This window comes from Chiloscyllium plagiosum, chromosome 31 (genome assembly GCF_004010195.1).
Source record: "Chiloscyllium plagiosum isolate BGI_BamShark_2017 chromosome 31, ASM401019v2, whole genome shotgun sequence".
Lineage (NCBI taxonomy): Eukaryota > Metazoa > Chordata > Chondrichthyes > Orectolobiformes > Hemiscylliidae > Chiloscyllium > Chiloscyllium plagiosum.
Genome location: NC_057740.1, coordinates 42,399,031 through 42,426,941, shown reverse-complemented (window position 1 = coordinate 42,426,941; position 27,911 = coordinate 42,399,031). Strand labels below are relative to the sequence as shown.

At 47.4% G+C, this 27,911-nt stretch overlaps 1 protein-coding gene across 6 annotated transcripts in view; it reads left to right on the top strand.

Annotated features, from left to right (window-relative positions):
* The first annotated feature begins 3,344 nt into the window (after positions 1-3,344).
* The window catches only part of LOC122565494 (single-stranded DNA-binding protein 3-like), a 124,602-nt gene continuing 100,035 nt past the window's right edge, over positions 3,345-27,911 (top strand). Inside the window, exons 1-4 of one of the 6 annotated variants that reach the window (XM_043721527.1) lie at positions 3,877-4,330; positions 4,857-4,929; positions 5,048-5,109; positions 11,147-11,231. In XM_043721527.1, coding sequence (XP_043577462.1) covers positions 4,275-4,330; positions 4,857-4,929; positions 5,048-5,109; positions 11,147-11,231 — 276 coding nt within the window. In that variant the 5' untranslated portion in view covers positions 3,877-4,274. The other 5 variants (XM_043721525.1, XM_043721526.1, XM_043721529.1 and 2 more) reach the window with 5 other exon arrangements.

The following is a 27,911-nucleotide window of genomic DNA, read 5'->3' as shown; positions in this document are numbered from 1 at the left end:
CATCACCATTACACCCTCTCTAACTATCACCCCATCACCATTACCCCCCTCTCTCATTATCACACCATCACTATTACCCCCCTCTCACTATCACCCCATCACCATTACCCCCCCTCTCACTATCACACCATCACCATTACCCCCTCTCACTATCACACCATCACCATTACCCCCCTCTCTCACCATCACTCCCATCACCATCGCTCCTCTCTCTGTCCCACCATCACCTCTAATAGTGCCTTTGGGTTATTTGGCACTGGGAGGCATCATCACCATTACCCCCTCTCACTATCACACCATCACCATTACCCCCCTCTCTCACCATCACTCCCATCACCATCGCTCCTCTCTCTGTCCCACCATCACCTCTAATAGTGCCTTTGGGTTATTTGGCACTGGGAGGCATCATTCCCAGAATAACAAAAAGATGGGGTACTGGGCTAATGGTCGGATACTTGGTATATGTTCTATGTTCTATTCCCATTGCCGTGTCATTTCCGCTGACATTAACCTGGCCGTATCTCACAACACCAGGTTATAGTCCAGCAGGTTTATTTGGAAGCACTAGCTTTCGGAGCGACGCTCCTTCATCAGGTGGTTTCTCAGGAAGGCTTCGTGCGGAGTTTGCCCTCTCACCCTCACACCCTGCAGCCTGGCCAATCATGTTACAGGGGCTCACTGATGAATTACTGCAGATCCTGGCTTTCGCCTCACTATACTGTAGTGTATTTAACCTGAGTGGGCCTGGGGTACATTGTTCTACTTATTTCAGAGTCTTCCTCTGCAAACAATTCCCATTTGATTCAGTGTTTTGCACCCCCACACCACCTCCCCCCACCCCCAGACCCCGAGCGGTAACAGTGGAGGTGGACCATCAGATCTCTCTGACTCTCACATTAATCACAGTGTGAAGAAAGCCCTCTGATCAGTTCTGACCTTTGCAGTAAATCTCTCTCTATCTGTGGTGCGCACTCTCATTCGTCAGAACACAGTCTAAGTTTCTGACTCAAAGTATCAGCTGTAAGGAAACGCTATTGTAGCAGACGACAATGAGGCGAGGCTCATCTGCCTCTGAAAAAGATGTGACAAATCCTACCGTCACTTTCCAAAGGAGGAAGGCGGCTCTACGCAGAAGCTGGGCGATATTTATCCTTTAATAATCCACACTAATATTCTCTCACTTTAAATAAATGTGAAATTGTGTGCTAATCAAACCGCAGTTACTCACAGCCGCCAGCCCCTGTGTTTGCTAACCATTGTCCGAGGCACAGAGCCGAACAGCACGGAAACATTTGGTCCAACTCATCCATGCTGACCAAATGTCCTAAATTAATCTAGTCTCATTTGTCAGCACTTGGCCCACATCCCTTCCCATTCATATACCCATCTAGATAACCTTTGAAATGTTGTAATTGTACCAGCCTCCACCACTTCCTCTGGAGAGAAAAAAACTGCAGATGCAGGAATTCAAAGTTGACAGGCAGGAAGCTGGAGGAACACAGCAAGGCAGGCAGCATCAGGGGGGACAGGCAGGAGGCTGGAGGAACACAGCAAGGCAGGCAGCATCAGGAGGTGGAGATGTTGACAGTCCTGAGGAAGGGTTACACCCGAAATGTCGACTTCTCCACCTCCTGATGCTGCCTGGCTTGCTGTGTTCTTCCAGCCTCCTGCCTGTCAACTACTTCCTCTGGCAGCTCATTCCATACAAGCACCATCCTCGGTGTGAAAAAGCTGCCCCTTGGGTCCCTCTCACCCCAAACCTATGTCGTCTAGTTCTGGATTCCCCCACCCCTGAGAAAAGACCTTGTCTATTTATCCTATCCATGCCCCTCGTGAATTTATAAACCTTAATAAGGTCATCCCTCAGCCTTCGATGCTCCAGGGAAAACAGCCCCAGCCTGTTCAGCCTCTCCCTATAGCTCACACCGTCCAACGGGTGGTTTGAGTGTGGAATGGACTTCCTAAGGAAGTGGTGGATATGGGCTGAGTTCCAACATTTACAGATATTCGAGTAAGTACATGAACAGGGAATCTTTGGAAGGACATGGCCCAGGAGCAGGCAGGTGTGACTCCTTCAGTTTGGGATTATGTTCACTTTGACTGGTTGGACTGAAGGCAGAGTGGGTAGTGCAGATGCTGGAGATCAGTGTCAAGATTGGACTCTAAGGGTCTGGACTCTTGGTTGGACTGAGAGGGGTCTGTTTCCGTGCTGTATGACTCTATGACTCTGTAAGTCTCACTGCATCTCTCCAAAAACAGGGAGACCAAGACCGAGTCAGTTCTGAAAGTGGCTTAACCAATGTCCTGTACAGTCCATACGACCACGTACCCAATACTCTGACCAATACTCTGAAACATCTTCCTCACTATCCTATCCTATGAACCTGCAGTCCAAGGTCTCTTTGTTCAGCAACACTTCCAGGGCCTTACCATTAAGTCCTGCCCTGCTTTGCCTTTCCAAGATGCAGCACCTCGCATTTGTCTAAACTGTCTCCTGGTCTGGCAACGGGTTTGGGGGTGGGGGTGGGGGTGGAAGGGGATGTGGTGTTTGAGATTTCAGAGCCCCCTCACTTTCCTGTAACTGGGCCGCGCGGGTAGATGATCCTTTTCCGATGGGTGGGGATGGGGGGTATCTCCACCTGAGGGCTGTGGGTGAGTGGGGGACATTTTGGGAGACTGTGTGTTTAAATCTTACACCAGGACTCCGGATGCATTACCCAGGCTGACCCTCCCAGTGCAGAGATGTGAGTGCAGAAAATGTTCTGCTCTGTCAGAAAGTGTTGCCTTTACCACGGGATGTGGGAATAGTTACCCCTCTCCGGCAGGTACGAATAGTCCCACTGCCACTTTTTAATGTAAAAGTCTCACAGTTCTGCCTAATACCGAGATCATCCCTTATTCTGGAATCGACATTATGCAGCTAACAGATGAACATTACTGATTGTATTGGCCGTGTGGGGCCGCCATGCTGAAGTCTCGCTGCTGTGTTTCCTACAGGAATGGCTACATTTCAAACAACACCCCAGTGGGACATGTGTCAGAAGTCACTGGACACCTGGTTACAGTCCAACAGGTTTAATTGAAATCCCAAGCTTTCGGGGCGCTACCCCTTCGTCAGGTGCAGTGAGAGGGAAGGTCACACAGACACAGAATTTAGATGGCGGCTTGAGTGGGTTCCTGTCTGTGTGCCCTTCCCTCTCACTGCACCTGATGAAGGAGCAGCGCCCCCAAAGCTTGGGATTTCAATTAAACCTGTTGGTCTGTAACCTGGTGTTGTGTGACCTCTGACTTTGACCACCCCAGTCCAACACCGGCTCCCCCACATCATGGGACACGTGACAGTCAGGAATAAGAACTGGAGGAGGCCATTCGGTCTATCGAGCCTGACCCGCCATTCTGTAGAGAGTGTGGTGCTGGAAAAGCACAGCCGGTCAGGCAGCATCCGAGGAGCAGGACAAAGCGACGATTCAGACAGGAGTCCCGAATCAATTCTCCTGTTCGACTCTAATCTCCAGCATCTGCAGTCCTCACTTTCACCGCCATTCGGTACGTTCGCGTCTGACCTGTTCCAGGCTTCAACTTATTTTTTGCCCCCCCCCCCCTCGCCCCCAATCGGTGATATTTCGAACTCCCAGTCCCAGTGACCTAACCTCCCCGGGGAGAGACTCCCAGACATTCAGATGAAAACAAAATCCGGGGGAGGCTGGGAATCTGAATTAAAAACAGAACGTGCTGGAGGAATTCAGTAGGTCTAACAACATCTGCCGAGAGGGAGAGAGAGAGAGAGCTAACGTTTCGAGGGCAGTGTGACACTTTGTGAAGAAACCACGCCGGAATACTGAGGGCTGGGTGGCTTCAGAACTTCATGCGTTTTTGTGTTGATTCCATGTCAACGCACACTCTTTCCCAGCTCCGATTTCAACGTGGGTCCCCTTTATTCTGGAAGGACAGTCCCTGGTTCCAGTGTGGAAAGAACGGGACGTACTGAGGCGCTATCGAAATGCAGGGCTCGCTTTCAAAACAAAAGCACTGTGTGTTTCTCCCGGTAGAGGGAGCCTGTAATCCATTAAAGCTACAATAACACCATATACACACGCCTGGGGTTGGGGGTATACTGGCAGTGGAGCTCGTTCGGTTTCAAGTTCCCCCTCGGTAAATGTAGCTGCTTGGTGCCCAATGGTCTGGGAGCTTTGCTCAGATGTAGCTATGGAGATGGCGAGTGGTTGTTGCCTTTGACAGGTGTGTGTTTCAGCTGGAGGAGGCACACAGCGGCTATGTACAACAAGGGCAAAGGATGTACCATCCCCTCGGACGCTCAGGCAAGGGAAAAGTAAGTGGCAGCGAGACAGAAGGACAACGGGGTGGCGCTGAGAAAGGATAAGGAACATTTCTGGCTTTTGCAAGAATTCAGACCAAGCCCCCAGTGTGCGGGAACGGGGGCTGGGGACAGTGAGAGGCTTTAACGGAACGGACAGAGAGATTTTCCTGTAAAGTTTTCTTAATTTTTTTCTTTTTTTAAAAACAAAATAACATTAAAATACTTAGTGACAAAAGGGTGTGTTTTCAAAAAGTGATTTCCTTCCTGTAGTTTTACAAGTTTAAATTTTAACAACGAATAAGTAAAATCCTTCGATTGAATTTAGTGAGAATGTCCCCGGTTTTCTGTCCCTGGGAAAGGGGGAGAGGAGCTCCGGACAATGTTTTGTTCCTGTACAAGATATTTCATGTGTGTGTTGTGGCCTCGCTGCAACAGCTGGACCAATCATTGTCAGATTAATAAAAGTGTAATTGTGCAGGAGGGAAACTTTGAGCGTGTTGGGCCGTGTTGAGTCAGTCTCTGTCTGTGATCTCTGCAGGCTAGCGCTCTATGTTTACGAATACCTGCTGCATGTGGGGGCTCAGAAATCCGCGCAGACATTTTTGTCTGAGGTAAGAATTTCTCCTCTCTCTCTTGCTTTTGAAGTTCCCAAACGTTGACATTTGTTTGGCTTGTCTGTACCTCCTTTCCCTCCGCCAACCTGATCCCTCTCCCTCTCCTGATTTTCAGATTCGTTGGGAAAAAAACATCAGTCTGGGCGAACCCCCCGGCTTCCTGCACTCTTGGTGGTGGTAGGGGCTGTCTCTTTGTATTGTCTGCATAGTTTCGGTCTGAAGTGTTTGATGTTTTCCAGGAGACTAGCTCCTCGAACAAAGGAAATGCCATTCCAGATGGTAAAGGGGACTGTTCCCCTCTTAATCTCTCTCCCTCCCTCTCTCTGGGCTACTTGGGTCTTTTTAATGGAGCCCTCTTTACATCTGGGATCTGCAGGGTTTCCATGTGGAGTGGGTGGTCTGCAGCTTTAAGGATTCCCCAAGAATGTCTCCAGGTTCCATCCTCAGCTGTTTTGCTTTTCCATTCTCCCCTCACCCACACACGCACGTAAGTGACTTCCTGGGCCTCCACCTCCCAGGATTGGGCAGCACTGGGATGGAAGCAGAGTTCCTGTCCCCATTCCCTGGATGAGCTGCTGTCCGTCAGGTGGATAATAACGTTAGTCATGAGGCTGTTCTCAGCCCTTGACCATCCTGCCAAGGCACAAGCCATCACCAGCCCTGATGGTGTTAAGAGCTGTTAGCTTCCCCTCCCTCCATGGATGCTGCCTGACCCGCTGTGATTTGCAACATGTTTTGTGTTCACTAACCGGGGGGAGGTGGGACTGTTCTCTGTCACTGCCCCCTGTATGAGGTATTGATTTCAGGAGAGACGTGGAGAAGCTTTGGGACAAAGCAGGTAAGATTTATCTGGTCAGTCCCAGCTCTTACACCATTTTCTGCATTTTTCATTTCGAGTTGATAAGTTGGAAAGTATCTGAAGGAGAGGAGGTTTGCAGAGCTGTGGGGAGAGAGCAGGTGGAGCGGGAAGAATTGGAATAGCCTTCAACACTGCCTCATTTCAGTACTCAGGGTTTCAAATGCTACTCTGAAATCTACTTCTGTTGCGCCTTTGAAATGGTACATTCCAGATCACAATGGCTCACTGCATTCAAAAATCCTCTCATTTATCGCCTCAGTCAACATTAATCTGTGTCCCTCTGGTCACTGGAAACAGTTTCTCCTTTTTAACACCCACCAAAACCCCGTGTGATTTTAAACAGTTCCATTCAATTTTCTTTTAACTTGCTCTGCTCCAAGGAGAACAGTCCCAACTTCCCCAAACTCTCTCTGTGTCACAAGATTTTCCATGATGATGTCTGATTGGTCAGGAGATATTCACGTTCAGTGTTGATGATTGAAAGTGGAATGGGTAAAATGATGCTGGATTAACCTTCAGGCTCCAGGTGAACATGCTCCTGCTCCCAGACACAGGATTGGGTTCGATGCTGAGTGAGTGATGAGGTTGCTTGATGCTGTGCACTGTTACATTAAACCCTAGCAAATTGGATATTGGAGTTTATAGTCGGAAAGCTGTGAGCAATTCCATGGAGCTGGATTCTCAATCCCTGTTCCCGCGGAGTGGGTAATGGGCTCCTGTTCCCCTGAAGTGGGTAATGGGTTCCTGTTCCCCTGAAGTGGGTAATGGGTTCCTCTTCCTATGGAGTGGGTAATGGGTTCCTGTTCCTATGGAGTGGGTAATGGGCTCCTGTTCCCGCGGAGTGGGTAATGGGCTCCTGTTCCCGTGGAGTGGGTAATGGGTTCCTGTTCCTATGGAGTGGGTAATGGGCTCCTGTTCCCGCGGAGTGGGTAATGGGCTGCTGTTCCCGTGGAGTGGTTAATGGGCTCCTGTTCCCGTGGAGTGGGTAATGGGTTCCTGTACCCGTGGAGTGGGTAATGGGCTCCTGTTCCCACGGAGTGGGTAATGGGATCCTGTTCCCCTGGAGTGGGTAATGGGCTCCAGTTCCCGCAGAGTGGGTAATGGGCTCCTGTTCCCGTGTAGTGGGTAATGGATTCCTGTTCCCATGGAGTGGGTAATGGGCTCCTGTTCCCGTGGAGTGGGTAATGGGCTCCTGTTCCGCTGGAGTGGGTAATGGGCTCCTGTTCCCGTGGAGTGGGTAATGGATCCATGTTCCCGCAGAGTGGGTAATGGGCTCCTGTTCCGCTGGAGTGGGTAATGGGCTCCTGTTCCCGTGGAGTGAGTAATGGGCTCCTGTTTCCGCAGAGTGGGTAACGGGCTCCTGTTCCCGTGGAGTGGGTAATGGGCTCCTGTTCCCGCGGAGTGGGACAGGGCACCTGTTCCCACGGAGTGGGTAATGGGTTCCTGTTCCCGCGGAGTGGGTAATGGGTTCCTGTTCCCCTGGAGTGGGTAATGGGCTCCTGTTCCCGTGGAGTGGGTAATGGGCTCCTGTTCCCGCGGAGTGGGTAATGGGCACCTGTTCTCCTGGAGTAGGTAATGGGCTCCTGTTCCCATGGAGTGGGTAATGGGTCCCTGTTCCCAAGGAGTGGGTAATGTGTTCCTGTTCCCGCGGAGTGGGTAATGGACTCCTGTTCTGATGGCTGGGTAATGGGCTACTGTTCCCGCGGAATGGGTAATGGGCTCCTGTTCCCGCGGAGTGGGGAATGGGCTCCTGTTCCCCTGGAGTGGGTAATGGGCTCCTGTTCCCGCGGAGTGGGTAATGGGCACCTGTTCTCCGGGAGTGGGTAATGGGCTCCTGTTCCCGCAGAGTGGGTAATGGGTCCCTGTTCCCGCGGAGTGGGTAATGGGTTCCTGTTCCCGCGGAGTGGGTAATGGACTCCTGTTCTGATGGCTGGGTAATGGGCTACTGTTCCCGCGGAGTGGGCAATGGGCACCTGTTCTCCTTGAGTGGTAATGGGCTCCTGTTCCCGCGGAGTGGGTAATGGGCTGCTGTTCCCGCAGAGTGGGTAATGGGCTCCTGTTCCCGCGGAGTGGGAATTGGGTCCCTGTTCCCGCGGAGTGGGTAATGGGTTCCTGTTCCCGCGGAGTGGGTAATGGACTCCTGTTCTGATGGCTGGGTAATGGGCTCCTGTTCCCGCGGAGTGGGTAATGGGCTCCTGTTCCCGCGGAGTGGGTAATGGGCTCCTGTTCCCGCGGAGTGGGTAATGGGTTCCTGTTCCCCTGGAGTGGGTACTGGGCTCCTGTTCCCCAGGAGTGGGTAATGGGCTCCTGTTCCCGTGGAGTGGGTAATGGGCTCCTGTTCCCACGGAGTAGGTAATGGGCACCTGTTCTCCTGGAGTGGGTAATGGGCTCCTGTTCCCCTGGAGTGGGTAATGGGCTCCTGTTCCCCTGGAGTGGGTAATTGGCTCCTGTTCCCATGGAGTGGGTAATGGGCTCCTGTTCCCGCAGAGTGGGTAATGGGCTCCTGTTCCCGCGGAGTGGGTAATTGGCTCCTCTTCCCCTGGAGTGGGTAATGGGCTCCTGTTCCCGCGGAGTGGGTAATGGGCTCCTGTTCCCGCAGTGTGGGTAATGGGTTCCTGTTCCCGCGGAGTGGGTAATGGGCTGCTGTTCCCGCGGAGTGGTTAATGGGCTCCTGTTCCCGTGGAATGGGTAATGGGTTCCTGTACCCGTGGAGTGGGTAATGGGCTCCTGTTCCCGCGGAGTGGGTAATGGGATCCTGTTCCCGCAGAGTGGGTAATGGGCTCCTGTTCCCGCAGAGTGGGTAATGGGCTCCAGTTCCCGCAGAGTGGGTAATGGGCTCCTGTTCCCGCGGAGTGGGTAATGGATTCCTGTTCCCATGGAGTGGGTAATGGGCTCCTGTTCCCGTGGAGTGGGTAATGGGCTCCTGTTCCCGCAGCGTGGGTAATGGGTCCATGTTCCCGCAGAGTGGGTAATGGGCTCCTGTTCCGCTGGAGTGGGTAATGGGCTCCTGTTCCCGTGGAGTGGGTAATGGATCCATGTTCCCGCAGAGTGGGTAATGGGCTCCTGTTCCGCTGGAGTGGGTAATGGGCTCCTGTTCCCGTGGAGTGGGTAATGGGCTCCTGTTCCCGCGGAGTGGGTAATGGGTTCCTGTTCCCCTGGAGTGGGTACTGGGCTCCTGTTCCCCAGGAGTGGGTAATGGATCCATGTTCCCGCAGAGTGGGTAATGGGCTCCTGTTCCGCTGGAGTGGGTAATGGGTTCCTCTTCCCTTGGAGTCGGTAATGGGCTCCTGTTCCCGCGGAGTGGGTAATGGACTCCTGTTCCCGCGGAGTGGGTAATGGGTTCCTCTTCCCATGGAGTGGGTAATGGGCTCCTGTTCCCGCGGAGTGGGTAATGGGTTCCTGTTCCCGCGGAGTGGGTAATGGGTTCCTGTTCCCCTGGAGTGGGTAATGGGTTCCTCTTCCCATGGAGTGGGTAATGGGTTCCTGTTCCCGTGGAGTGGGTAATGGGTTCCTGTTCCCACGGAGTGGGTAATGGGTTCCTGTTCCCGCGGAGTGGGTAATGGGTTCCTGTTCCCCTGGAGTAGGTAATTGGATCCTGTTACCCTGGAGTGGGTAATGGGCTCCTGTTCCCGCGGAGTGAGTAATGGGTTCCTGTTCCCACGGAGTGGTAATGGGTCCCTGTTCCCGCGGAGTGGGTAATGGGCTCCTGTTCCTGCGGAGTGGGTAGTGGGTTCCTGTTCCCCTGGAGTGGGTAATGGGCTCCTGTTCCCGCGGAGTGGGTAATGTGTTCCTGTTCCCGCGGAGTGGGTAATGGGCTCCTGTTCCCGCGGAGTGGGTAATGGGCTCGTGTTCCCGTGGTGTGGGTAATGGGCTCCTGTTCCCGTGGAGTGGGTAATGGGCACCTGTTCCCACGGAGTGGTTAATGGGCTCCTGTTCCCACGGAGTGAGTAATGTGTCCCTGTTCCCGCGGTGTGTGTAATGGGCTCCTGTTCCCGTGGAGTGGGTAATATGCTCCTGTTCCCGCGGAGTGGGTAATGGGCTCGTGTTCCCGCGGAGTGGGTAATGGGCTCCTGTTCCCGCGCAGTGGGTAATGGGCTCCTGTTCCCGTGGAGTGGGTAATGGGCTCCTGTTCCCGCGGAGTGGGTAATGGGCTCCATTTCCCATGGAGTGGGTAATGGGCTCCTGTTCCCGCGGAGTGGGTAATGGGCTCCTCTTCCCATGGAGTGGGTAATGGGCTCCTGTTCCCCTGGAGTGGGTAATGGGCTCCTGTTCCTCTGGAGCGGGTAATGGGCTCCTGTTCCCATGGAGTGGGTAATGGGCTCCTGTTCCCCTGGAGTGGGTAATGGGCTCCTGTTCCCGCGGAGTGGGTAATGGGCTCCTGTTCCCGTGGAGTGGGTAATGGGCTCCTGTTCCCGCGGAGTGGGTAATGGGCTCCTGTTCCCCTGGAGTGGTTAATGGGTTCCTGTTCCCGTGGAGTGGGTAATGGGCTCCTGTTCCCGTGGAGTGGGTAATGGGCTCCTCTTCCCCTGGAGTGGGTAATGGGCTCCTGTTCCCGTGGAGTGGGTAATGGGCTCCTGTTCCCCTGGAGTGGGTAATGGGCCCCTGTTCCCGTGGAGTGGGTAATGGGCTCCTGTTCCCGTGGAGTGGTTAATAGGTTCCTGTTCCCATGGAGTGGGTAATGGGCTCGGATTTGCATCCTGATCAAATGCCAGGTTTTGTGTTCTCAGATTTAACTGAGGTCAGAATGTGGTTCAGGTTGCAGGGCTGTCATCCAGAGTGAGGCTGGGATTGTTTGGATGCTGGAATCTGAGAATTATGTTGAGTTTATGATTGGATGAGAATCCTGTAAATCTGGGATGAGGAATGGAATTGGGATTGAGCACTGGCAGCTGTCCGTATGTCACCTTTAGATATCAGCAAGCCAGGCAGAATTAGGAGGTGGAGAAGACTGAAGAAGGGTTATACCTGAAACATCGACTTCTCCACCTTCTGATGCTGCCTGGCTTGCCGTATTCTTCCAGCCTCCTGTCTGTCTATTTTGGAGTCCAGCATCTCATTTTTTTTGTCTCTGTAACCTTTAGATATCAGTCAGAGGTGGTGGCTGAGCTGTAATGGAAGGCATGTTTTGGAAAAGTGTGGTGCTGGAAAACGCAGCAGACCAGGCAGCATCCAAGGAGCAGGAGAGTTGACATTTTGGGCTTAAGCCCTTCATCACTTGGATTGGGGTTAAATTATGTGGAGGAAGGATAGGTTTTGCTTTGTTTGAATGGGTGTCGGACTTTTCCTATTTGCCAATGTAATTAAAGAGTTATGGCTGCAGAAGAGTTTAGTCACTATCTGTGTCTCTTTCTGTAGTGTATTTTGGGATCTCTACTGTGCAGCACCTGACAGAAGGGAAACCTGTGAGCACTCAAGTGAAGCCAAGGCCTTTCACGATTATGTGAGTACCATGTTAATGTCATTCATTGTTGGAAAGTGGTTCTCTACCTTTTGGAGGCAAATATCAGTTCAGACAGAAACGAGTGTGTGTGTGTGTTTCTATGGGATTCTCCGTGTATTTCTGGTGTGTCTGTGTGATGTGTCTGTGTGCCTTGATTGTAAGCAGGCTGACCATAATACTGAAGTAGACAGGGGGGACAGGCAGGAGACTGGAAGAACACAGCAAGCCAGGCAACATCAGGGGGGACAGGCAGGAGACTGGAGGAACACAGCAAGCCAGGCAGCATCAGGGGGGACAGGCAGGAGGCTGGAGGAACACAGCAAGCCAGGCAGCATCAGGAGGTGGAGAAGTTGACAATCCTGAAGAAGGGTTACACCTGAAATGTTGACTTCTCCACCTCCTGATGCTGCCTGGCTGGCTGTGTTCCTCCAGCCTCCTGCCTGTCCCTCCTGATGCTGCCTGGCTGGCTGTGTTCTTCCAGCCTGTCTACTTTGAATTCTAGCATCTGCAATTTTTTTCGTCTCTGGTCACAATACTAAACCCTGCTATCCACATTAATTACATTATAGAACCCTCATTTCAGTTCTTCGATATTCAGGTTTGTTTATGTGATTAATTTAAATCCAGTTTTTGGATTGTCCTGATCAAGGGGAGCAATGAGGTGAGATCAAGCTGTGACATGTTGTTGATAGGGCAGGTGACCAAGGAAACTAGGTCAACTCTATAATCTCAGTCTCTGCTTTTTCATTGTATTTTGTACTGCACAGTCAGTGTGTTTTCATGGTAACAGTCACTCTCTGTGTAACTGTACAGAGTCAGTGTTTTTTCACTAGGGTAAGACTCGCTCACTGTGTAACTGTACAGTCAGTGTTTATTCAGTAGGGTAAGGGTCACTCACTGTGTAACCATACAGAGTCAGAGTTTATTCAGCAGGATAAGGGTCACTCGCTGTATAACTGTACAGAGTTAGTGTTTATTCAACAGGGCAATGGTCACTCACTGTGTAACTGTACAGAGTCAGTGTTTATTCCGCAGGGTAAGGGTCACTCACTGTGTAACCGTACAGAGTCAGTGTTTATTCAGCAGGGTAAGGGTCACTCACTGTGTAACTGTACAGAGTCAGTGTCTATTCAACAGGGTAAGGGTCACTCGCTGTGTAACTGTACAGAGTCAGTGTTTATTCAGCAGGGTAAGGGTCGTTCACTGTGTAACTGTACAGAGTTAGTGTTTATTCAACAGGGTAAGGGTCACTCACTGTGTATCTGTCCAGAGTCAGTGTTTATTCCACAGGATAAGGGCCACTCACTGTGTAACTGTACAGAGTCAGTGTTTATTCAGCAGATTTATGAGTATGCATGTGGTTAGTTTAGAATATAGAATCCTTTATATTTGTCCAATGACATGTTAGGTTTTAAGGAGAGACATATCTGTTTGATTGAGCTCTGGTTGCCTAACCCAGTACGTCCATTTTTGGTTCAGTATCAAGCTTTGAATGTTAATGTTCCACTGAAGAACCCTGCTATGTTAAGCAGGTCCAAACTGTGATGTAAATACAATTTACTGTTTTCCTCTCTACACTGTTGGCCATCTGGCAACTTTAATCAAACTGTTATGTTGTTTATATGCACGTTGGAAATTATATGTGCAGGTTAAAGACAGCTCAAGATTTATGTAAAAATGTTACATCTCCCACCATTGATACACTCGACATGAATTATTAACTTACCATTTTCCACTCTCACATTCTAGCCCCTTTACACCTTCCAGAAGGTGCTGGCTATCACTGGGGTACACAGCGTCTACACATACTGACTCTCACTGGGCTACGGGTCCCAAAGTGGAGTTGAGAAATCATATGAAAGAAGATATGGTAAATTTAAGGGAAACAATGAGGCAAAAAGGCAAGCGCTCAATGTGGCCAATGATATCCCCACACATTGACCCTCACTGGGGTACACATTTCCAGCCTACATGAGCTGTTAATTGTTCCACGGTCTACAAAAAGCTCGAAGAACCAGTTACCACAGGGACTGTCGTAGTTATAGATGATCCAGGGAAACTGGCAGTGGGGAATAAACTCAGCGATGGCTACCCCTGGGGATAAAATAACATGAGAAGGTAATGCATGCTGACCCTCTGTCTGGGAAGAATGTTCAGAAATATTGATGAGTTTCAGCCAAGATATGATGGAGTATTTCAGAATTTGATTGTTTATGGGAGAGGGAAATGGACCCAATACAAGGTTAAAATTGCCATTCTGAAAGAAAATCTTGCACTTTCTTAGCATTTTCTGAGAGGGTTTTGCAGACACCCTGAAGTGGTTTCGATGTATCGTCACAAGTGCGGCAGCCAATTTGTACACAGCAATATCCCACAAGCAGCTGTATCACAAATCTCGGGTGACTGTGTGGAGTTTGCACATTCTCCCAGTGGGTTTCCTCCAGGTGCTGCAGTTTCCTCCCACAATCCAAAAATGTGCAGGGTTAGGAAGGATTGGCCAGGCTAAATTTGCCCATAATGTTCAGGATGTGTAGGTTAGGTGAATTGGTCAGGGGTAAATATAGGACGGGGGAATGGGTCTGGGTGGGTTACTCTTTTTTTTTAGAGAGTTGGTGTAGACTTGGTGGCCGAAGGGCCTGTTTCCACACTGTAGGAATTCTATGACCTGTGAAGTTGAAATTTGCTTTTTTAGTGCTGTTGGTTGGGAGATAAATATCAGCCAGGGCCCAGGGAGCACCATCTCGGTCTTCATTAATGTTGTCTTGGTTATTTTTGTGTCCAACTGATAGAGTAGAAGGGGCCTTCTAACATCTCAGATGAAAGCTAGGACTTCTGAAAGCACAGCAGTCCTCTCCTGGTCCAGTGACTCTACCTCAAAACTCAGTAATACAACGTGCAATGCATTGGAACACACTGCTAAACAAGAGGGAGCAAGATTGTCTCCTTTAGGCAGGCCGAGTGGTTAAACAAAGGCAGAATGAAGCTCCAAAACTGTGTTTCTTTTGGGGAGTATCAATTAATACTGTAGACCAGGCTGACACTGTCCAGATTAACTGGGGTTCAATTCTGCGCCCTCACCTCCAAAAAAGAAAAATGGGTCCTGCAGCGAGTGCAGGGCAGGTTCACCAGAATAATTCTGGAAGTGAAATGGTTAACTTCCTACAACAAGTTACATACTGAAAGCTTGTCTTCACTTGAGCTTAGAACATTAAAGGGTGAGCAATAGGAAAGAGTTGCATTTACATTCAGGAAAGGATCTAATTGAGGTGTTTAAGATATTTAAGAAAGGTGATTGTTTCCGTTATCATCCCTAACTCCTCTAAGGGTGGGGATGTGGGGGGGTGGAAGGGAGGGGCTCAGAACAAATGGCCTGAACCCTTTTTAAAGTTTTAAATGTAAAAGTGAAACTATTAGCTGGATAGGAGAGATGTCTCAAAGCACTTCTTTCCACTTCAGATAGCGGGAATCTGGAACTCCTTCCCTCCCTCCCTCAAAATGTTGAGGATGCTGACGGTCAGTTGGCACTTTCAAGATTGAAATAGATTTGGATAACAAGATTAAAATGATGTTGAAGAATCGATTGGCTGGGATCTAAAGGAATAGGTGAACAAACTAGGGAGTCTGGTGCAGGTCAGGCAGCAACCAAGGAGCAAGAGAATCAACGTTTCGGGCATAAGCCCTTCAATAGGAATGAGGCTTGTGGGCCGGGGGGCTGAGAGATAAATGGGAGGGGGGTGGGGCTGGGGGAAGGTAGCTGAGAATGCAATAGCTAGATGAAGGCAGAGGTAATGGTGATAGGTCAGAGTGGATAGGTGGGAAGGAAGATGGACAGGTAGGACAGTTCAAGAGGGTGGTGCTGAGTTGGAAGGTTGGCTGTATCAGCACCACCTCGTGCTCCCATGAGGAGGTTGAACAGTTCACCAACTTCACGAACATGTTCCACCCCAACTTTAAGTTCACCCGGACCATAGAGTCATAGAGATGTACAGCATGGAAACAGACCCTTCGGTCCAACTCATCCATGCCAACCAGATATCCCAACCCAATCTAGTCCCATCTGCCAGCACCTGGCCCATATCCCTCCAAACCCTTCCTATTCATATACCAATCCAGATGCTTTTTAAATGTTGCAATTGTACCAGCCTCCATCACTTCCTCTGGCAGCTCATTCCGTACATGTACCACCCTCTGCGTGAAAAAGTTGCTTCTTAAGTTTCTTTTATATTTTTCCCCTCTCACCCTAAACCTATGTCCTCTGGTTCTGGACTCCCACACCTCAGGGAAAAGACTGTGTCTTTTTAGCCTACCCATGCCCCTCATGATTTTATAAACCTCTATAAGGTCACCGCTCAGCCTCCAACGCTCCAGGGAAAACAGCCCTAGCCTATTCAACCTCTTCCTTCAGCTCAAATCCTCCAACTCTGGCAACATCCTTGTAAATCTTTTCTGAACTCTTTCCAGTTTCATGACCATCTCAGACACCTCGCTCCCCTTCCTGGACCTCTCCATCTCCATCCAACAGTGACCAACTCAGCAAGGACATCTACAAGCCCATCGACTCCCACAGCTACCTTCCAAACTGCCTCCTGTAAAAACGCTATCCCTTACAGTCAATTCCTCTGCCTCCGCCACATCTACTCCCAGGATGACCAACACCACCACAGAACATCCCAGATGGCCACCCTCTTCAAAGACTGCAATATCCCCTCCCACATGGTCGATGATGTCCTTCAGCGCATCTCATCCACTTCCTGCACCTCTGCCCTTGACTCCCACCTCTCCAACGCAACAAGGACAGAACCCCTTTGGTCCTCACCTTCCACCCCAATAACCTCCATATGCATCGCATCATCCTCCGCCATTTCCACCACCTACGAACAGACCGCACCATGAGTGATATATTTCCCTCGCCACGCCTATCAGTATTCCAGAGAGACCATTCCCTCTGTGAGTCTCTTGTCAGATCAAAGCCCCCCACCAACCCACCCTCCCCTCCTAGCACCTTCCTCTGCCACCGTAGGAATTGCAAAACCTGTGCCCACGCCTCCCACCTCACCTCCATCCAAGGCCCCAAAGGAACCTTCCACCTCTGACAGAGATTCACCTGCACTTCTACATGTGTCATCTACTGTGTCCATTGCTCCCGATGTGGTCTCCTTTCCACTGGGGAGACAGGACGCCTACTTATGGAACACTTCAGAGAACATCTCTGGGACACCTGCATTAACCAACCCCACCGCCCTGTGGCTGAACACTTCAGCTTCCCCCTCCCACTCCGCTAGGGACAAGCAGGTCCTGGGCCTCCTCCATTGCCAAGCCCTTATCACTCGCCACTTGGAAGAAGACCGCTTCATCTTCTGCCTCGGGACCCTCCAACCACACGGATCAATGCGGATTTAGCTCGTTTCCTCATTTCTCCTCCCCCCAACTTATCCCAGATCCAATCTTCCAACTCGGCACCACCCTCTTGAACTGTCCTACCTATCCATCTTTCTTCCCACCTATCTGCTCCACCCTCCCCTCCAACCTATTGCCATTACCCCACCTCCACCTACCTTTTGCACACCCATCTACCTTGCCCCCCCAGCCACACCCCCCTCCCATTTATCTCTCAGCCCCCTTGGGTCACAAGCCTCATTTCTGATGAAGGGCTTATGCCTGAAACGTCGGTTCTCTTGCTCCTCGGATGCTGCCTGACCTGCTGTGCTTTTCCCGCACCATGCTCTCAACTCTGATCTCCAGCATCTGCACTCCTCCCTTTCTCCAAACTAGAGAGTCTGCATAGCCCAGTTTCCACCAGATTTATAGTAAGCTGTCCTTTCTGTCTGGGAGACCAGGGGCACTGAGATCAGAGCATTGGTCATTGGTTGTGATGCAGTGATTTGCAAATGGTGATTTCTTCAATCTTTCCAACACCCCAGCATTGCTGGAGAATGCTGCCGAGCAGTGATGGAACAGACTGGGCCTCAAAGGAGGTGCTGAAAGCTATTGACCAAGGATTGATGCTCAGTTCACCTGACCTTTGACCCTGACGTTAGGTCTGATGCAGCAGATGGAAGGGCTGTTATTGTTGATGAGCTTTTGTGTGAAATGAGCCCCTGGGCTCCTGTGAAGTGTGAGCACTGGGGACAAGCAACCTCATTGAACAGCTCACTGTTTCCATGGCAAAGTGAAGCTGCCCATAAGCAGGAAGCAGAGTATTTGGTGGGTCATGTAAATATGATTATCTACACCTCTGAAGCTGTTGTCTTTGTTTTTGTTTCTTTATCCGATATGCCCCTCTAAAAGGGGCAACTTACTTTTGTTTTTTGCATGTGTCGACAATGAGGTAAGTTAGTATTCCTGATAGTTAATTAAACAAAAGGTACAATCATTGAAGATTATGGAGTATACAAAGGTGGGTGTGTATTCCCAGGAATCCAGGACGATAGTGGGAGAGTGGGGGGGGGGGGAAATCAGCTTGAAGTTTTCACTGGTTGGGAGTCGGCAGTGTTTAAAAATCAGAAGCAGTCCTTTCAAAAGTGACAAACAACGGGACTCTGTAAACTCCAGTTGATATTTAATCAGTATTTAATTGTTAAAAGTCAAATTGATTAGGTGGTGAGCTTCAAAAGTGCACCATTGGTTATGGGATGCAAATACAGTTCGGACACCACCTCCCCCTCTCAATGGGTGCCTCCTCCTTCTCAATGACTATTAGAAATAGGAATCATCTGCTGACCTCATCAGTGTTGCCCATGTCTCAGAAAGGAATAATAAAAATGTTACTCATATATCAATGTCATTCCAGGTAGAGAGGCAATATTAGAATGTTGTCTCCTTTTTTGAACTAATAAGAGAATCCGTCTGCTTGCAATTTTCACTCCCCGTCACTATTTTGTGTTCATTAAAGATGTGACATCAGATTTAGAAAGAAGATTGTTGAGAAGTTGAGACTGTCTTGCTATCCAATTGGATCAAGACTTATCTGTGTCTCTTCTGCATTTATCTTTTAGTTCCACAGTACTTGCTACCTTTTACTCTGCAAGTGCTTGTCTCTCTCAGTCTTCAAGGCTCTATTTGACACCCCTCAACATCCAACATTTTTTGAGAAAGTACAGTACCAGATTTTCAGGTGCTTCCAAATATCACCGCATGAGTCACAAAGAGTTGGTTTGCAGGTGCAGCAGGTAATTAAGAAGGCAAGTGGAATATTTCCTTCATTGCTAAAGGGATGGAGTTTAAAAATGGGAGAGTATGTTGCAGCTGTATAGAGTGCTTGTGAGGCCACACCTGGAGTACTGCATGCGGTTTTGGTGTCCTTACTTGAAAGAGTTGCTGAAGAGGTCCACCAGGTTGATTCTGATGTGAGAGGGTTGCCTTATGAGGAGGGACTTAGTAAACTGGGACTATACTCATTGGAATTTAGAAGAATGAGGGAGGATTTTATAGAAACATATAAAATTATAAAGGGAATAGATAAGATCGAAGTAGGGAGGTTGTTTACACTGGCAGGTGAAACCAGAACTAGGGGGCAGAGCCTCAAAATCAGGGGGAGCAGATTTAGGGCTGAGTTGAGGGGGACCTTCTTCACCCAGAGGGTTGTGAATCTGTGGAACTCCCTGCCCAGTGAAGCAGCTGAGTTTACCTCATTGAATGTTCTTAAAGCAAAGATAGGTAGATTTTTGAATGGTAAAGGAATTAAGGGTTATGGTGAGAGGGCTGGTAAGTGGAGGTGAATCCATGAAAAGATCAGCGTGATCTTATTGAATGGTGGAGCAGGCTCGAAGGGCCAGATATTCTACTCCTGCTCCTAGTTCTGATGTTCTTATGAGATTATGTACTCCTGAACTACCTTGCTCTAATTTTCAGATTCTTACCCTTTGTTCTACATTCTGTATCAATCCTATCAACTCTTTAATCATCTCAAACACCTTAATTTAATCAATTTTAAGTCTCTCATCAAAAAGAGTATACAAGTAACTTTGGCCTTTATCAAACTGCCAGTGGTAATTGTATGCATTTCATTAAAACACTTCATTTATTATCGCGTCACAGCGTCATAACGTCACACAGCACAGAAATGGAGCTTTTGGTTCAACTTGTCTGCACTGACCAGATATCCTGAATTAATCTCATCCCATTTGCCAGTATTTGAACCATATCCCTCTAAACCCTTCCTAATCATATACCCATCCTGATTCTTTTAAATGTTGCAATTGTACCAGCTTCCACCACTTCCTCTGGCAGCTCATTCCATACACGTACCACCCTCTATGTGAAAAAGATACCCCTCAAGTCCTTTTTTAAATCTTTTCCCTCTCACCCTAAACCTATGCCCTCTAGTTTTGGACTCCCCCACCCTGGGAAAAAGACCTTGTCTGTTTATCCTATCCATGCCCCTCATGATTTATAAACCTTTAAAAGGTCTCCCCTCAGCCTCTGATTCTCCAATCTCCAATTAGCCTCCTTTTCTTTATGGAAGCAATCTCATTCTCTCCATCTCAAGTTATATTCCCCAACCTTGATACTATCCTGCTAAACCTCTCAACACATTTTGGAGGTGCCAGTGTTGGACTGGGGTGGACAGTTAAAAATCACACAACACCAGGCTATAGTCCGACAGGTTTATTTGGAAGCACTAGTTTTTGGAGCACTGCTCCTTCATCAGGTGGTTGTGGAGTATACTCCGAAAGCTAGTGCTTCCAATAAAACCGTCGGACTATAACCTGGTGTTCTGTGATTTTTTTAACTCTCTACATATTGACATCTTTCATGTAGTCTGGTACCAGAAATGGTCACAACTCTCCAGCTGAGATCTAACCAGAGATTTGTGGAAGTTTGATTATTGCTGTCATCAGGTGAGAAGGGTTCAATGGCTCTCTGCTCTGCTCCTCTCTTCATTTGACCACAACAGATTTTTATAAGACCATAAGACATAGGAGTGGAAGTAATGCCATTCGGCCCATTGAGTCCACTCCGCCATTTAACCACGGCTGATGGGTATTTCAACTCCACTTACCTGCACTTCCCCTAGCCCTTAATTCCTTGCGAGATCAAGAATTTATCAATCTCTGCCTTGAAGATATTTAATGTCTCGGCCTCCACTGCGCTCCGTGGCAATGAATCCACAGGCCCACCACTCTCTGGCTGAAGAAATGTCTCCTCATCTCTGTTCTAAGTTGACCCCCTCTAACTCTAAGGCTGTGCCTATGGGTCCTAGTCTCCCCACCTAACAGAAACAACTTCTAAGCACCCTCCCTTTCTAAGCCATTGTCTTGTAAGTTTCTATTAGATCTCCCCTCAACCTTCTGAACTCTAATGAATACAATCCCAGGATCCTCAGCCATTCATCGTACGTTAGGCCTAACATTCCAAGGATCATTTGTGTGAATCTCCACGGGACACACTCCAGTGCCAGTGTGTCCTTCCTGAGGTGTGGGGCCCAAAACTGGACACAGTATTCTAAATGGGGCATAACTAGAGCTTTATAAAGTCTCAGAAGCACATTGCAGTTTTTATATTCCAACCCTTTTGAGATAAATGACATTACATTCGCTTTCTTAATCACGGACTCAACCTGCAAGTTAACCTTTAGAGAATCCTGGACTGGCACTCGCAGATGCCTTTGTACTTTGGCTTTATTAATTTTCTCACCATTTTGGAAATAGTCCATGCCTGTATTCTTTTTTCAAAAGTGCAAGACCTCGTACTTGCCCATGTTGAATTTCATCAGCCATTTCCTGGACCACTCTCCTAAACTGTCTAAATCTTTCTGCAGTCTCCCCACCTCCTCAGTACTACCTGCCTGTTCATCTAACTTCGTATCATCGGCAAACTTCACCAGAATGCCCCCAGTCCCTTAATTCAGCTCATTAATATATAAAGTGAATAGCTGCAGCCCCAACACTGGACCCTGCAGGACCCCACTTGTCATTACCTGCCATTCTGAAAAAGAACCTTTTATCTCAACTCTCTGCCTTCTATCAGACATCCAATCTTCAATCCATGCCAGTTGCTCACCTTGAAATACCATGGGCCCTCACCTTACTCAGCAGCCTCCAATGAGGCTCCTTAGCAAAGGCCTTTTGGAAGCCTAGATAGATAACATCCACCGGGTTTCCCTGGTCTAACCCACTTGTTACCTCTTCAAACAATTCTAACAAGCTTGTCTGGCAGGACCTCCCCTTACTAAATCCATGTTGACTTATTGTAATCCAACCCTGCAGTTGCAAGAATTTAGAAATCTCATCCTTAACGATGGATTCTAGAATTTTACCAACAACTGAAGTTAGGCTAATCGGCCTATAATTGTCCATCTTTTGTCTTGAACCTTTCTTGAACAAGGGGGCAACAACAGCAATTTTCCAATCATCTGGGACTTTCCCTGACTCCAGTGACTTTTGAAAGATTACAACCAACGCCTCTGCTATTTTCTCAGCCACCTCCCTCAGAACTTTGGGATGTAGCCCTTCGACGCCAGGAGATTTATCAATTTTTAGACCTTTTAGCTTTTCTCACACTTTCCCTTTTGTAATGGCTACCATACTCAACTCTGCCCCTGACTCTCCTTAATTGTTGGGATATTACTCCTGTCTTCCACTGTGAAGACTGACACAAAGTACTTATTACGTTCTTCAGCTATTTCCTTATCTCCCAGCACTAACCTTCCTGCATCAATGTGGAGTGGCCCAATGTCTACTTTTGCCTCTTGTTTGTATCTTAAGTATTGAAAGAAACTTTTACTATCAATTCTAATATTACTAGCTGGCCTACCTTCATATTTGATCCTCAGGTAGATAGGATAGTGAAGAAGGCGATTGGTATGCTTTCCTTTATTGGTCAGAGTATTGAGTACAGGAGTTGGGAGGTCATGTTGCGGCTGGACAGGACATTGGTTAGGCCACTGTTGGAATATTGTGTGCAATTCTGGTCTCCTTCCTATCAGAAAGATGTTGTGGAACTTGAAAGGGTTCAGAAAAGATTTACAAGTATATTGCCAGGGTTGGTGGATTTGAGCTATTGGGAAAGACTGAACAGGCTGGGGCTGTTTTCCCTGGAGCGTCGGGGGCTGAGGGGTGACCTTATAGAGGTTTACAAAATTGTGAGGGGCATGGATAGGATAAATAGACAAAGTCTTTTCCATGGGGTCAGGGAGTACAGAACTAGAGGGCATAGGTTTAGGGTGAGAGGGGAAAGATATAAAAGAGACCTAAGGGGCAACGTTTTCACGCAGAGAGTAGTACGTGTATGGAATGAGCAGCCAGGGGAAGTGGTGGAGGTTGGTACAATTGCAACATTTAAGAGGCATTTGGATGAGTATATGAATAGGAAGGGTTTGGAGGGATATGGGCCAGGTACTGGCAGGTGGGACTAGATTGAGTTGGGATATCTGGTCAACATGGACAGATTGGACCAAAGGGTCTGTTTCCATGCTGTACATCTCTATGACTCTCCTTCCTTATTCCTGTCTTTGTTATCCTCTGTTTGTTTTTGTAGTCTTCCCAATCTTCTGATTTCCCAGTGTTCTTGACCACTTTATAGGTTCTCTCCTTTTCTATGAGACATTTCCTGACCTCCTTTGTAAGCCATGGCTGTCAAATCCACATCACCTTCCATCTCCAACCGAATGGGGATTCGAAGGTGAAATGATTAGCTCCTGCCTGGAGGCTATTTTAGTCAGTGTCCCATTGTCCAAGAAATTAGTCTTAATATCCCAGCCCCAACCCTCAGGTGATTCCTGAGACAGAAAATGTGACTCCATCACACTCCCCTGAAGTCCATGTTTCGATGGATTTCACAACCAAAATGTTTCCACTCCAATGAACTGCAATGTGGAATACAGAGTACTGCAGCTTCATTGTGGCCACCTTGGACTCAGAGCCCAGAAACATTAGATGTTTTTTAAAAAAAGGTCTGTTTTTAGAGATTCAGTTCAGGTTTCCAGTTGCTGGGCTAGCAATATTATTTGTTACAAATCACACAACACTAGGTTATATTCCAACAGGTTTATTTGGAAACACTGCTTTTGGAGCGCTGCTCCTTCATCAGGTGGTTGTGGAGTATAAGATCATAAGACACAGAATTTATAGTGAAAGATTACAGTGTCATACAGTGATATATTGAACAAACTTGGATTGTTAAATCTTTCATCTTTTAGAATGGATTGCAGGTTTCGGTTCATTAATATGTAAATCACAGAACTTCTTTTAAGTCACCTTCTTGAGATAAGAGAAGGTTTTATAACAAAAGGTGACAATGTCTGAGCTAAGATCGGGACTGGAACCTAATTGAGGAGTTTAGGGTGGTTTATAAATAGAATAACAGACACCAGGAGTGAATTACAGACTGGAATCTGTCAGGGGAGTGTTATACTGAAGCCTTCAATATTTCTTACTTTGTCTAACTCTGTCATTGGCTGAAGTTTATGTTTTAAACAAGCTGTGAATCTGCCAGTAATTGAAGGAGAATGGGTCAGATGCAGACTTTCCTACACCTCATTCTTGATGCATACTCCCTTATCCTTCTGAGTGGAGTAATCACGATCATATTAGCATGTGATGTGAAGGGGTTAATGCTGTCAGTCAGAAGCAGCGGTTTCTCCATCTACCCGAGTGCATTGATGACCTACTTTCATTCCCGTCAGGATTGCATGCTTTGTCCCAAGGGAACGGTTTCTCTCATTCCAGGCAGAACCTTCTGACTCCAGCATCCACAAGCGTGGAATCGAAATATAAATCCACTCTCCCCCTGGGGCTTTCAGGAGCTCTGCTCCCAAATGAAGAGGATGAATTTCTCTTCGCAAGGAACTAAGCAGATGGGTTTAAACCATGAATCTTTCACCCATCTCCCCTGGTATGTTTCACCCCATAAAGACATGTTGAAATTATGCGAATCCTGCGACATACGCAAGATTCTTGTTCTCTCTCCTGTTTTGCATGTGAGGGCAGTTGGTTTCAGAATAACACTTGTCTCAGGTCCTTCGACCCAATGCATCTGTGCTAGTTAAAAACAATCACCTCAATATTCTGAGCTCTGTCTGCTGCTAAGTTCTCAGTAATATCTTGTCTTAGTTCTAACTACACCTGACCAACTTCCTGTCTTTACAAACCAATACATCCACAATTCTGCCACCTGTATCCTAACTCACTAAATCTAGATTAACAAATACCCCGGTGCTCACTGATCTTTATTAACTCTATGTTTGGCTCCCTAATTCCCATCCCAGTTTCACCATTACTCATACTCTTCCACCAATTTCTTTCATATTACGGACTCTTGGAAAACAGAACATACGTTTTTAACCTGTACCTTTCGCTTCTTTATCTTTAGCAAAGGGGATCCATTTGCAGCCTGTTCTGTCCCATTGGGGTAATGCATCATAAATTGAACCATGCTATTTCCTAAATGTTAAAGTTCTTTATTCCCGAATTTACCTGGTATTTTCAGACCAAGGTTGATAGAAAGCACAGCAAGGTTTCAGCACTAAGCAAGAATTATGATTTAGTCATAGAGTCATAGAGATGTACAGCACAGAAACAGACCCTTCGGTCCAAATCATCAATGCCACCCAGATATCCTAACCCCATCTAGTTCCATTTGCCAGCATTTGGCCCATTTCCCTCTAAATAAATCTTATTCATATGCCCATCCTTATGCCTTTTAAATATTGTAATTGTACCAGCTTCCACCACTTCCTCTGGCAGCTCATTCCACTCACGCACCACCCTCTGTGTGAAAAAATTGCCCCTTAGGTTCCTTTTATATCTTTCCCCTCTCACCCTAAACCTATACTTTCTAGTTTTGGACTCCCCCACCCAGGGGAAAAGACTTTGCCTATTTATCCTATCCATGCCCCTCATGATTTTATAAACCTCTGTAAGGTCACCCCTCAGCCTCCGACACTGCAGGGAAAACAGCCCTAGTCTTTTCAACCTTCCCTATAGCTCAAAACCTCCAACCCTGGCAACATTCTTGTAAATCTTTTCTGAACCCTTTCAAGTTTCACAACATCCTTCCTATAGCAGGGAGACCAGAATTGCACACAATATTCCAAAAGTAGCCTAACCAATGTCCTGCACAGCCGCAATATGACCTCCTAATTCCTGTACTCAATACTCTGACCAATAAAGGCAAGCATACCAAAGGCCTTCTTCACTATCCTATTTACCTGTGACTCCACTTTCAGGGAGCTATGAACCTGTACTTCAAGGTCTCTTTGTTTAGCAACACTCTCCAGGTTCTTACCATTAAGTGTATAAGTCCTGTCCTAATTTGCTTTTCCAAAATGCAACACCTCACATTTATCTAAATTAAACTCCAACTGCCACTCCTCAGCCCATTGGCCCATCTGATCAAGATCCTGTAGTAATCTGAGGTAACCTTCTTCACTGTCCACTACACCTCCAATTTTGGTGTCATCTGCAAACTTACTAACTACACCTCCTAAGTTCACATCCAAATCATTTACATAAATGATGAAAAGCAATGGACCCAGCACCAATCCTTGTGGCACTCCATTGGTCACAGGCATCCAGTCTGCAAAACAACCATCCACCACCACCCTCTGTCTTCTACCTTTGAACCAGTTCTGTATCCAAATGGCTAGTTCTCCCTGTATTCCATGAGATCTAACTTTGCTAACCAGTCTACCATGGGGAACCTTGTTGAATGCCTTACTGAGGATCAAAATGTGTGGTGCTGGAAAAGCACACCAGTCAGGCAGCATCCAAGGAGCAGGAGAGTCGATGTTTCAAGCATAAACTCTTCATCAGGAATGACTTAGTGAATCCATGTAGATCACGTCCACCACTCTGCCCTCATCAAGCCTCTTTGTTACTTCTTAGAAAAATTCAAGTCAAGTTCATGAGGCTTGATTTCCCATGCACAAACCTATGTTGACTGTCTCTAATTAAGCTCCTCGGATGCTGCCTGAACTGCTGTGCTCTTCCAGCACCACTGATCCAGAATCTAATCAGTCCTTGCCTTTCCAAATACATATAAATCCTGTCCCTCAGGATTTACCATAAGTAATTAGACAACAGCAACAAGGGAACAAATATAAACTATTGGTATATAACACTAATCTTATAAACATCCCCCGCTTCCATGCACATACACAAACACATACACACACAAACACATACACACACACACACAAACAAATGGGCAAAATTGATTCTTGGAGGAGATAGAAGAAGCAATGTTAAGGTGATGGTATTTTGACAAGCCAAACCCTTAATGTTCATTTGTCTTTCTCTGGAAGTTTTTGGAAGAGGTACAGAGTAACTGAATCACTTGGAAATCATCTCTGATTTATCAATTCAAAAGGTCATGGTTCACTGCTACAGCTGTGGGAAAGGTCATTTGTTTTCTTCAAGTTTAAACTGAGTTCTTTTTTACTTTGGAGAATAGGCAGTGTTTGCTCAGGAGAACAGCAGCACAACACTCTGTATCTTTCTCTCTCTGTGTATCTCTGTGACTCGTTTCCAGATCCAACCTGCTCAGCTAGCAGAGAATCAATCAGTTTCACTTGTAAACAATGTCTTGACTCCTGATCTGCATATTTCAGAAATCCACAGCCAGAATAAAACAAATTCAAAATAGATATCAATTTCCTTGTTGTGAAATTATGCAGCCATCCTGGTAAATTCATGGTTTTAAAAGCACTTCTCTCTCCTTGCAGTCCACAAGTTTTTAAAGACACAAAAATAATGACACAGTACTTACAAGCCAATGAATTACATTTTGATGATTTGGCTGTCTATTCCACAAACAGCAAAAATTATTGGTTCATTTTTTTTTGATACAGCGCTGGGCTGATTAAGAAACCAAGGTAAACTCATTGCTTTTCCAATAGTGCTGTGGAATTTTTAATATCCACTTGGCCAGGTAGAGGGGGCTGCCTCTAAACTCTGATCTGGAGAATGGTACCTCTGACAGTGCAGCACTCTCACAGACCTGGCTGCTGGAATGTCTGCCTCAAATCTTAGAGGGAGATGTGAAGCCACAGCGTTGTAACTCGAGGTATAGAGCTTGATGAACTAAGCAGCTATAGAAAAGTTAACATGAAAATATCCTTCCTCTCTTAACTGGACAACATTTGATTCTGCTATTGGTCCAGCTTGAGTTCTTCAAAGTTCTCTCATTTATGTATAGGTGTAGGGTTAACTTTCAGGGTTCCTACTTGACTGGTAGAAACATGGTTAATATTCAATGCCATATCTATACCCAGGATATCCTGAAATGTGTTTGTATTAGCTCAGGCTTTGAGTTAGTATTGAGGTTGCAGTGTTTGTTCTGTGAAAGTCATGGTATCATGGCTCCAGACCCACCCCCAATAGCACAGGCAGTGTGATTGAAGAGTAGAGGGGTGCAGGGGAAGAAGAAGGGGAGATGCTGGTGGGAGTTACAGTACTTAAGGAGCAATACCAAAGAGAATAGGAGTTGCAGATTGTGTACTGCTACATAACCCTCTCCTAAAAGTTCTGCAGCTTTGAAAACAAGTGACTGTACAGGATGTTCCATTACAATCTGATTATGTCAGAATGTATCATCCAACCTCAAATTGTATCTGTCCCCAGCCTGACTGTGTTCCAGGAATGCCTGCAGCTCCTTTAGTTTCTTGTCCCAATCCTCAGACTCTAATGTGAGAATGAAATTCAGATCTCCTGTACGGACAGAGGGATTAATTTTAACAAC